At 44.1% G+C, this 11,077-nt stretch overlaps 3 protein-coding genes across 3 annotated transcripts; all 3 read left to right on the top strand.

Annotated features, from left to right (window-relative positions):
• The first annotated feature begins 766 nt into the window (after positions 1 to 766).
• Positions 767 to 2,025, top strand: jun (Jun proto-oncogene, AP-1 transcription factor subunit). The gene has a single exon (XM_068743140.1). The coding sequence runs from the start codon at positions 1,039 to 1,041 to the stop codon at positions 2,008 to 2,010; it is 972 nt and encodes a 323-aa protein (XP_068599241.1). The 5' UTR covers positions 767 to 1,038; the 3' UTR covers positions 2,011 to 2,025.
• Positions 2,026 to 4,899: 2,874 nt separating this feature from the next.
• Positions 4,900 to 7,041, top strand: si:dkey-86e18.1 (uncharacterized protein LOC557342 homolog). The gene is made up of 5 exons (XM_068743868.1): positions 4,900 to 4,966; positions 5,392 to 5,432; positions 5,518 to 5,592; positions 5,692 to 5,881; positions 6,129 to 7,041. The coding sequence occupies exons 1-5, from the start codon at positions 4,900 to 4,902 to the stop codon at positions 6,566 to 6,568; spliced, it is 813 nt and encodes a 270-aa protein (XP_068599969.1). The 3' UTR covers positions 6,569 to 7,041.
• A 1,016-nt stretch (positions 7,042 to 8,057) lies between these two features.
• faslg (Fas ligand (TNF superfamily, member 6)) lies at positions 8,058 to 9,540 on the top strand. The gene is made up of 4 exons (XM_068743857.1): positions 8,058 to 8,327; positions 8,837 to 8,879; positions 8,971 to 9,024; positions 9,122 to 9,540. The coding sequence occupies exons 1-4, from the start codon at positions 8,058 to 8,060 to the stop codon at positions 9,538 to 9,540; spliced, it is 786 nt and encodes a 261-aa protein (XP_068599958.1).
• The last annotated feature ends 1,537 nt before the right edge of the window (positions 9,541 to 11,077 follow it).

The raw sequence follows: 11,077 nt of genomic DNA, 5'->3' as shown, positions 1-11,077 counted from the left end.
ATAAAAAGTGATAAACGTATTACATCAGTATATAATATAATAGTGTATTTTCACTTAATCTCCAATCAGTGTTGATCAGCTGTTTTCAGATATTTTCAAGAAGCTGAAAGATGAATTCATGAAACTGAGAGACTATTACAGACTTCCAGGCAACGCTCCCTCTACGCTGCGCGCGCGCGCAATTACGCACAGCTGATGCGTTCTTCGCGCAGAGAAAATCTCCGCAGCGCACAAAAACAAAATCCAACCTGAATTGAAAATAAAAGAAACGCGTAAAAACTCATCCTGTGCTACTTTTGTGAGCCAGCGAGTGACCGGTGACCAGCTGCTGCAGCCAACGGTGAGAGGCACGTGCGTTTTTACGCAGCGAATCTGGAAGTTCCAGGTTATGTTTAAACTGAATACTTCTACGCGTACTTTTTCTTCTTCTTCTTCTTCTTCTTATGCAGTATAGCTGAAGCGCATCGGGAGACCTGCAGCTTGAACACTGACAGGAAAGCGGGTAAGCAGATATTCAAAAACAAGACGTCATCCCATAATACAGCATTACCTCATCCCACAATTCAACGCGAGTTTAAAGAATCTGGTCGTCAAGGCAACGCTATTTATCTGAAGCATAAGCCCCGCCTGGGGGACACGCCCTCCAGCCAATGAGCGAGCGCGTTTATGACATCATGGCTATTTTTAGTTTCAGACGGGCAGCGGCTGCAGATAAGGTTTGCCTCCACGCTGCGTAAAGCTCAGAGTATCTGCACGGCCACCCGGAACGCTGCCGACAGTTCTGGTGCCTGACAGACAGACGCAGCGTTACTTTACGCACCAGATTACAAGTGTGGATACTTTGGCAAAAGCCGAACAATCGTCGCTGGCTGATAGAAGTCAGTCCTGTGTCAAGAAAGTGCAACACAAAGTTTGGAAGTTTGTTTTTACGCGCGGAAAGGACGTTTGGAAACCATTCTTTTTTCCTCCGCTGATAAACCCAGGAAGGAGAGGAAGTTGTTTCGTATCAGACCGTAAAGTAGCGCCGGCTTTTCTTCTATGCATACCAAGATGGAAACTACTTTCTACGACGACTCCCTGAACGCGTTCTCCCAGCACGACAGCGCCGGCTTCGGCTACAGCAACCCCAAAGCGTTGAAACACAACATGACCCTGAACCTCTCCGACCCGACGCGCGCTCTGAAGCCTCACCTGCGCGTAAAAGCCAGCGACATCCTCACCTCTCCCGACGTGGGCTTGCTGAAACTGGCCTCCCCGGAGTTGGAGCGGCTCATCATCCAGTCCAACAACGGGCTCATCACCACCACGCCGACCCCGACGCAGTTCTTGTGCCCCAAGAACGTCACCGACGAGCAGGAGGGCTTCGCGGAGGGATTCGTCCGAGCCTTGGCCGAGCTGCACCACCAGCACATGCCCGGCACGCCTGTGCGCGTCACCTCGGCGCCCCAAGCCGGCGTCGCCGCCGCCCAGCCGCCTGTCGCCGGTGCCACCGGTTACAACAATAACGCCGCCATGCGTTCCGAGTCGCCGGTTTACGAGGACTTGAACACTTTCAACCCGGCGATCAGCACCGTGTCGGCGCCGAGTTACGCCGCCTCGGCTCCGGCGATGTCCTTCCCCGCTGCTGCGCCTCAGCTCCCGATCTACGGGCAGGCGACCTCCGCGCAAATCCCCCGCCTCGCTGCGCTCAAGGAAGAGCCGCAGACCGTGCCCGAGATGCCGGGAGAGAGCCCGCCGCTCTCCCCGATCGACATGGAGAGCCAGGAGCGCATCAAGGCCGAGAGAAAGCGCATGAGGAACCGCGTCGCCGCCTCCAAGTGCCGAAAGAGGAAGCTGGAGCGCATCTCCCGGCTGGAGGACAAAGTGAAGAACCTGAAGTGTCAGAACTCCGAGCTGGCGTCCACCGCCAACGCGCTGCGGGAGCAGGTGGCGCAGCTGAAGCAGAAAGTGATGAACCACGTGAACAGCGGCTGTCAGCTCATGTTAACGCAGCAGCTCCAGACCTTCTGAGGGGGGGTCAGAGAGGGGGGGATGGGGGGGGGGACCCTAAAGGTGAAGGAAGCGGACACTTCCTGTGAAAGTGACTGACCGTGACACTGACAGGCCCCGTGGGTGGGTGGGGGGGTTCCACGCGCGCCCCTTCGGCGCGGCCCAGAGATCCACTCGGGACAGTAGCCATAAACCACAGGGGGGGGTATGGCGACCAGCAGGAGCGGATTCTGCCTCTGGTTCGTGCAGAACTGGACGAGACTGTTTTCTTGATTTACACCCAGCTCTGCAGGAACCATGAACTTCAGTATTAGCGGATTTCAACAGAGACGTATTTCTTGCTGTACGCGTAATGGCCTCAAACCTGGGCTCGTTGGCGCGGATGTAAGCTGCCTGACTTCTGAGTTGCAGTACAAAGTACTTTTTCTTAATTGTAAGAAATTACGTTAGAAAAGCTTCAAGATTGACTTGTTTTTTTTTCTAAAGTCGTTTAATGGGGTTTCACTCATTGTTATATGTATATAAGATCAACACGGAGTACTTAAGTTTACCATTTGTCATAAGAATACTGTATAATTTTTTTTAATGTTTGTTTTTCTGAGCACTTCAGAATCTAATCAATATTTAAGAAAAATAAACCAGATAAAATGAAGCAACCTCGCCTCTGTGTTCTTGGGTGGGTGTGCCATGTCAGAGCTCAAACAATAAAGCATGTTGCAACGTGTTACAAGAGCTGCTTGTTCCCAGTACCTCAAGGTAAATTCCATTAATGCAAGTATTGATCCGGGCTCAGTGAATGTGTTTCAACTGACGGGTCAGGTTCACTTGCTGACTAATGAAGGCCAGTACTCCAAATAAGACTTTTAGATCACATGGTTATCGCTATATGTCTTTGCACACAGGCCTGGAAAATTCATCCATCCATTGAGTATAATACACAAACTCGCAATTTCTTCAGAGTTAGTACAATGGTAAAAAAAAAAATGTTGTAATTACAACAGGTTGAAGTATGCAAAACAAATTCTACTGCAAAAAAAATAAGGAAATCATAGCACGTCTTAAATGCAGTTACACCACTGAGTTATTCAACATGACTTCCTTTCCGGTTGTGAATAAAGACAAACACAAGTATGCCAAGCAAAGGAAATGACCGGACAATGATTTTAACATTGTGTCTATTAATATGTCGTCACCATAGAGTGTGCTTACAATTATAATAACTGTAATGAGTCTATTAAAGTTGGAAATCTAAACAGTCAAAACAGCATCAATACCACATCTTTAATTCCAGATAACACAAGATGTAGCATCTAATTATACATTTCCAAAGATATTCAGTTTGCTAGTAGTCGTAGTAGTAGTAGTAGTAGTAGTAGTAGTAGTAGTAGGTCTGGCTTTCATACCACTGAGAGCATTTAGGCTTAATATGAACCTCTCTTGTGCATATTCACTATTTACAGGTGAATGAGGCGAGGCGCGTCACGCATGGCACACAAATCAACCAGTCCTCCAACTCCCATAAGCCACCAGTGCGCCATGCTTACAAAGAACCAGCAGGGGGAGACACAGACTTATGTTCCTTTGTGACGAGACGCTGCCGTTTCAATGATTATTGATTTATCAAGTGACAAAGAAACAGAAGAGGCAATGACCTTGCAGGCTTAAAGCATATATTGGTCGTATTTTAATGCGTAATAAGGCAGTATTTGATACAAAAGTGACCTAGAGCTCTATTAATGCGTTTAACAATTTTGTCTTTCGTTTGTTTATTATTCATTTCTTCTACGTAAATATGTTTTCTTACTATACAGAGGTTATTCATAGTTTGCTGCATAAATGTAGTTTATTTACAAATTTCATCCCTTAATACGTTCATAAACGAATGTCTGATATATTTTTAATTCATAATGAAAGGATGGAGTGGGTTTGCGCCTATATGCGTATTAGTTAGTACTGCTTTTCTGTGTCTTTTATTATGAAGGGAATTAAATCCTCATTATATCTACCTCCACCTCTTCCGATATCTCAAACTTGGGTCAGCGTGACATCATTCCGGAAAGCAGAGTCATTCTCTACCAAATAAGGAGAGGGATCGCTCGGAAGATCTACGTCATGACGCAGGAGGCGTGTATTCCGGGAATTTAGTCGACTCTCTTCTCGGCTTTATTCAGTCCTGAGACTTAGAACCAATGTTCCCTCTCAGTTTTCATGCGGCTGAGCAAACACACAAACTCCCTGAGCAGTCCTTTGGACAACACCATAATAATACGTTTTATTTTAAACGCACTTTACATTTGAAAGCAAATCTCAAAGTACACAATACAAATAAATAACATAAAGGTTGGTTTTTCTTTTGTGCGCAACGTAGATTTTCGCTGCGCGAAGACCGTATCAGCTGTGCGTATTTACGCACGAGCAGTGAGCGCACCTTAGAGGGAACGTTGCTTAAAACTATTGCGTCTCACCTGGTTACAGTATTGGAATGATAATCTGCACCAATAATGATAATTAAATAATATGTATAATAAATACATTTGATTTGTAAATGTACTCACTAAGAACCTGAATGCACTTGTAGTATTTTCAATGCAAAGCGGTGTTACCTTTACTGCAATATTTTAGCAACATCATAAAAAATATATTTTTATTTTATTTGATACTTTGTATGTAAGATAAAATGACACCGATATCTGGTCCTCTGGGGAGCAACACCATTCTACTCCCTCTGTGTTTCTCTTTATCACACACAAACAATGAGAACACGGTTTGTCATTTCCAATAAGAAAAATCGCAGCACAAGCAGAAGCGCACTTTTCACTTGTTGGTCTCGCGAGATGTTAGTAACACGTGACAGTAAACACGGATCACGTGGTGTTGTTTTTCTTGACCAGCTGCCATGCGACATTTACAATGGCAAGAAACGAGGAGAAGCAGCAAGGGAGACTGAACAGACTGTGGCTCCAGAAAGAAAGAGACGGTGAGCAGTTAATATTCATAATATATATATATATATATATATATACGCTATTTAATGACTATTTGGTCCTTATACAAACATCCTGCTGTACGGCCCGCTGGCTTTAATACATATTAGTTAAGGTAATTCTAGGTACACAGCCTAGCAGCTGAAAAGATTTTACAGGAACACAACAAAGCTTCTGTCCACAATGTTCCCTTACTGCCTTCGTCATCTGCACAGCAACTATCTCCCATCTTTCAATTCAATTTATGTACAAAGGACTTCCAACGGAAACAAGACTGCAGAGGCTTTTTTGAAATGCTCCTCTTAGACAGGATGTTTGACCGTATTTGTACTGTAATACATGCTACTGTGTGACTGTACTTGTATTCTAACAATCTATCTAATAAATATATTCATCATCATCAATGTCTCACCGACAGAGGGACGCCTCAGGGATGTACACGAGAGAAGACCCAAACTGGTAATAAATGACGTCATAAACTACTGTTGTTATTGTTATTACTTTACTTTTTACTCAGATGTGTTTCCCCGCTTTGTCTTTGCAGTCTGCCCTTAATTCAGTTTCTTCTGTAAAAAAATGGATCCCCAGTATCAAGAACGAGATAGAGTACTATCTTCAGGTGTGTTACTAATAGGTATAGCGGATGGTTTCCATGACAGCCAATAAGCTGCCCTTTCTCTCATTATTAATATCTCTTTTTTTATCGTGTCTCTCTCAGCAGTCTCAGCTGTCTCATTACCCGGAGAGGAAGATAGCCGAGTTCCAGCTGCGCATTGACTCTTTAGAAAAGGAGTACAAAAACTACATCGCCAAACTACGAGTCCTTGACCCCTCTTGCAAGCATAAGCCATGGGCTCCTCGAGCGTACTGCAAGAGACGGGCAGACACCCAAGACGCTCCAAGTATAGGTCAGTGTTAAATGTTAAGTCTAATTGTCAATAAACAGTGACAGAGATTATATAGTTTGGCATTTTTACTGTGTCTTCATAATTATTTTTCATAGTGTGACGTACAACATTATATTCTGTCCATTGTTTACGTTACCTATTGTCGTGTTAATGTGTGTCTCATTAGGATTATCCTTGCTGTGTTTTTTTCTAAACGCTGCTGCTTCTTTTTGGAACTGCAGTGCTATCAATTTGCTCTCATTCACAGTGAAAACCCTTCGGTCCGTTGAGTCACACCTGGGGAGTCACACCAAGCATCAGCCCGCTGTCCCCGCCCACACCAACCCCCCAACCTCGGAAACCTCGGACGCCACCTGCGCTGACCAGGACCGGCCCCTCTCCTTCAACCACACAAGGCTGGCGGTGGCCGCTGCTGCGTTCAGAGGACCTTCCGCTCAGCGAGGCCCCTCTCAAATACAAAGCCTCGCCAGGGTGCTGATATCTGGCCTGCCAAACCTCGCGAACGCTTCAGTCAGGCAGACATTGCCAACGCAAAGCAGCGATACAGAGCACGGTGATGGGTCAGGGGTGGGATCAGCGGAGAAATCACCTGGGGAAGCTCACATCGTGGGGTCGACCGAGGACCGAGCAGGTCACGTCCTGGGACTAGACTGTTACTCCTCTTCTGGTGAGGAGGGTGACGCATGATGTTTTTGATCATCAAGTACTATAACGTGCATTTTTATTAATTCAGACTTTTTTAATGTCTTCATGATTTTTGCGTAATGCATTTTCAGGTGTTATTACATGTATATAAGCAAGACCACAAGCATGTCCATTATGTCACAGAAAGAAGGGCGACTGTGTGATAAATAGTAATTAATAATGATACTTGCTGGTTCAGTGATTCATTTTAACCTCCCGTGTCTGTGGAACAGCAGCACTGGTTAGACCCCCACCTCACCCGTTCTGTGCTGCTGTTGTAGCTTCTGCAAGGCGAGGGCTGCTTTCAGCATGACACTTCTGGGAAATAGACCCATCAGCCTGTTGGGTGCAGACACCGTGTGCAGTACACGCTAAGTTTGATGCAGTTACCCCTTTAATTAGCTTTGCACAATGCAAGGTGGGTTTCCTTTTCGTCTCTACAGGGATCTGAAAAAAGTAATTTCGCATTTACAAGTCGTCCCATGGTAAAATAAATTCTAGGTGATGCATAAGACTGGTGTATATTCACTATTATAATAATGAAGCAGTTAATCCGCCTGTTTGTTGGAACACTTTTCACCACAAGCATGGTATTGTCTTGCATTAAAACACGTCTGAGGATGGAAAGATACCCGTTATCAAAAACCACAAAGGCTCGCTAAGTGAGATTTTTTTTTATATTATTGAACCAATAAGATAGCAGCACGATTGCTCCTAATCCAAAGCAATGAACCCCAAAGCGTAAGCAAGACCACAATGAACTGAAGTCTTCCCTGAGTGGGTAGGAGAGCGACAGCTTTCCTGTAAGCTCGCCTCTGAGGGTTAGCGTTCAGTTCTCACTCAAGTAACCTCTGTCTCTCGCTACCAGCTGTTTCATAAGCAGACAGCAGATGTGCATTCTTCTCGTGGTGGCAGCAAGAGACGCTGCGTGTTCTGAAACTGCGTTATCACCGTTTGATAGAGATATGCAAGAAAAAGCATTTAAAATAAATAATATGTACTGGTGCACTAAAGATTCAGGTCTTCAAGCATCCATGTAAGACCAACAAGGGAGATTTTGTATAAAAAAAAATTTTTTTTATATATATAATGCCATTTTGTGTGGTTGTGCATTCTGTCACTTCAATGCAGTTCATGAGATGCTTCCTTTCACTAGAACTGTCTGGTGCAAATTGCAATTAATTACCTGGTGGGATTAATAAACACAGAAAAGTGTTTGTTGAAACTTTTATTCCCTCCTTAGAGATAATAATCTCATTAACCAAGTACTTTTAAATACTGAAACACTAGTTTCTCAGCACGTATAGGTCTTTAAATGACTTGCATCTGTCATCAGTCCAAGTCATAAGTGGGAGGGTTTGTGGTTGGTGAATAACTTGACAGCAGAAGTTCTTTTTTTTTTCCAAGTCAGAGGTGATGAGACAAAGATCTCCAACCTCTTCTATGCTATGATAGATGCACGCGCAGTTGGCCTCACCACAGGACCTGCACCATGAGCTGTGACGGGACTTATCCATTCCCACAGGTGTTTGTTGTGGATGGAGGCGGACAGCCACCGCAGCCTGCACATCCACCAAGTCTCGTACCCTGCTGGTCCCGCCAGCCTCCCCAGAGAAAGAGGGGAAAGAGCTGGGGCTTCATGGGAGTCAGCGCTGGCGTGGCCCTGGGAGTGTTGATGCTGTTCCTGCTTGTGTTTGTAGCACTGGGGTTTGAAGCCTCCCAGATTTATGGCATGCAGAAAGAGCTGCAAGAAATGAAAGAGGTAAGGAGTCAGAGCTGGGAAATTCAGTCAGTTTTTTTTTTTTTTGAAATAAGTCAACAATGACTGAATAAATGTTGGATGAACGGTTTGAGGTTGAATGTAGGAGAAACATAAAAATGCATCAACAGCTGTAAATTATTTTTGTATGGCTTCAAGAAAGTAAGGAATTAATAATTGGGTACCCAGAAGCATAATAATGCCAAATATAAGTAGTATTAATGTGTGTAGAATATTCATTCTTATACAGTTTCACAGAATGTGGAGCAAAAAAAATGCGTGAGAAGTCGCACCTTTATTGAAATGAAAGGCAGAAAAATGGAAAATGGAGTTGAGGAGGAAAGTGTGCAAGCATCACAGTTCACATGCCTCCGCTTTGCTGTGACATTTACAAATGCACACCAAGGCCTAATTCGCTCTGTGGTCACCAGGCCAGTAAGTCAGGATATCCTCTCGTGCGTCTGTGTGATGTGGCGCTGAGATTCCTCTCTTTCTCGTTTGTCTCTCTGGAGGTGAAGCCTTTGACTGACTTTGATGCACCACAGAAACAAACTGGTGAGTATGGAGATGTCTCGCGACATCATTAACAATAAGCAAATTAGTAATAATAAGGGAGGCGCTGGTTAACGTGTGATGGGTGTTTCAGGCCTGAATGAACCCGATGAGGTCACAGACGACAGACCTGCTGCACACTTGATGGGTAAATCAGCCTCTTAATGAAAAGATAAACATTTACTCTGTGGCTTTCTATTCTACACCAGACTTGAAGAAACAAATTCATTTCTGTCCTCTTTCAGGGCGCATCGAAAAAGAACAATTCTCCAAGACTCTGCGATGGGAGCCGCAGGCGGGCCGAGCCTTCCTGTCCGGAGGAGTGTCCTACCGGTTTGAGGACGGTGCTCTGCAAATCAACGAGACTGGCCTCTACCACGTCTACGCACGAGTGGAGCTCATCTTTAAAGACTGTTCTCCAACATCCTTCTTTGTCCATTCTGTGTTTTTGAGGAGAGGGGTGCGACGCACATCTCTGACCCTAATGGAGGCGCACAGAGCAGGTTTTTGCACCCAAAAGCCGGGACACCCCTGGACCACAGAGAGTTACCTGGGCTCTGCCCTACAGCTGCAGAAAAACGACAGAGTTTTTGTGAATGTTTCCCACCCCAGTTATCTTAGCCATGCATCTTATGCCAACTTCTTTGGTCTCTACAAGATCTGAAGCTGAAGGGGATGACAATGACAAACAGAATAGTGTAATATGCAATGATTTGCATTGCCAAGCATGGAAAAGGTATCCTCTCTTCATTACCAGCTGTTAAAGTGGAGTTAAATGAACTGAGCAATAAAAGAATAATAGAGCCTTCCCTCAGATAACACTAATGAGCTGAAATGACTGCAGCGTCTTTAAAGTATTTATTTTAGTGTGGATCTGACGCATTGTTCTGTGACGGTTGTTTCTGAAATAAAGAGATAATTTAAGACGGATTTTGTATCGTTTCTACATTTTTTTTGTGTATTAAAAGTGTATGATGGTTTGTGTGAGCATTATACCATGTAACCCCCCCCCCCCCCCCCCCCCCACCGCCACCACCCCCCATCCCCTCCCACCACCACCACCAGTGGAAATTATTAGATAAGGAAAACAACAACTCTAATTTGTTTTTTGTTTTTAGAACAAATGCATAGTTGCATTTTGTAATACGGATGAATACTTGGTATTTATCTTATAGGCCGTTGCACGTGCATTTTTGCTCTATTTTTTTTCTTTTCGTTTAACACCCTCATTTGTACCGTTTGATTCACCACAAGCATTCGGGTTAGTCGAGACGTGTTGGCTAGGCAAAGGCAGGGGGACGAAACAGTAGCAGGTTTGGCGTGCGTTTCCTTCCTGTGCAACAATCTCAAGGGTCTCGTTGTATCTGCTGACTTCTGCGAAAGAGCCTGCGCTTCCTTTCATGCACGTCTCAGGACCCTGGTGTGAATCACAATGGTGATGTTGTTTCCATCAGTTTGTTAGAGCAGCAGGTTGATGCATGAAGGAAACTGTGTTGAGCCGTGTTAGTGAATATTGTTATTTTCTATTACTAATCAACCCTCAGAATAGAATGTTACATCACAGGAAGGAAATGAGCAAAACATCCTAAAGGCAATATTTGCGTTTAGTGTTGAATTAAGCAATTTATCTGAACAATATTTGATCTCAGCACCAGATGTGAAGCTGTTTCTTTCATTATGACTCATTAGCGTCATTATCTTTTGTTTGAAGTACAGTATCATATTCTATCTATCACAATAGAGGTGATTCAAAGTCCTAATTCTTCTAAAGTATCGCTTTTTGAATGGGACGTTTGCTACTAAAGACAGTGATGCAAGTTGGCAGCCAGAAAAGCTCCAGGTCACGATTGACATAAGAAATAATTTTTCTTTTGATAGAAGTACAGTATAATTATTTGAAAGATTTATGTTTGAATGTACAATTTCTATGCAAAGGACAAGGTGAAGCGGAGAAGGTAGATTTGCTGCCAAAAGTACAGTAGTAGAAGTACATGATCTAATCTGTCTTATTACAACAATAGCATGCTCTGATTCACATTTAAAGAGGCTATTGGGTTATGTTTTCACGGCCATTTGCTGTCCATCACTCCCTTTTTTGTTTAGCTGAATATCTCTAAAATATTAGTTGTTATGTATCGGTATTAAAACTGGAATAATATGCACTAACTTGCTCAGTGGATTTTAATGAGTGTTTGTGGAGA

The sequence above is a fragment of the Brachionichthys hirsutus genome, chromosome 9 (assembly GCF_040956055.1).
Source record: "Brachionichthys hirsutus isolate HB-005 chromosome 9, CSIRO-AGI_Bhir_v1, whole genome shotgun sequence".
Lineage (NCBI taxonomy): Eukaryota > Metazoa > Chordata > Actinopteri > Lophiiformes > Brachionichthyidae > Brachionichthys > Brachionichthys hirsutus.
Note: the sequence above shows the minus strand (reverse complement) of the source record. Positions and strands in the feature narration are given on the sequence as shown.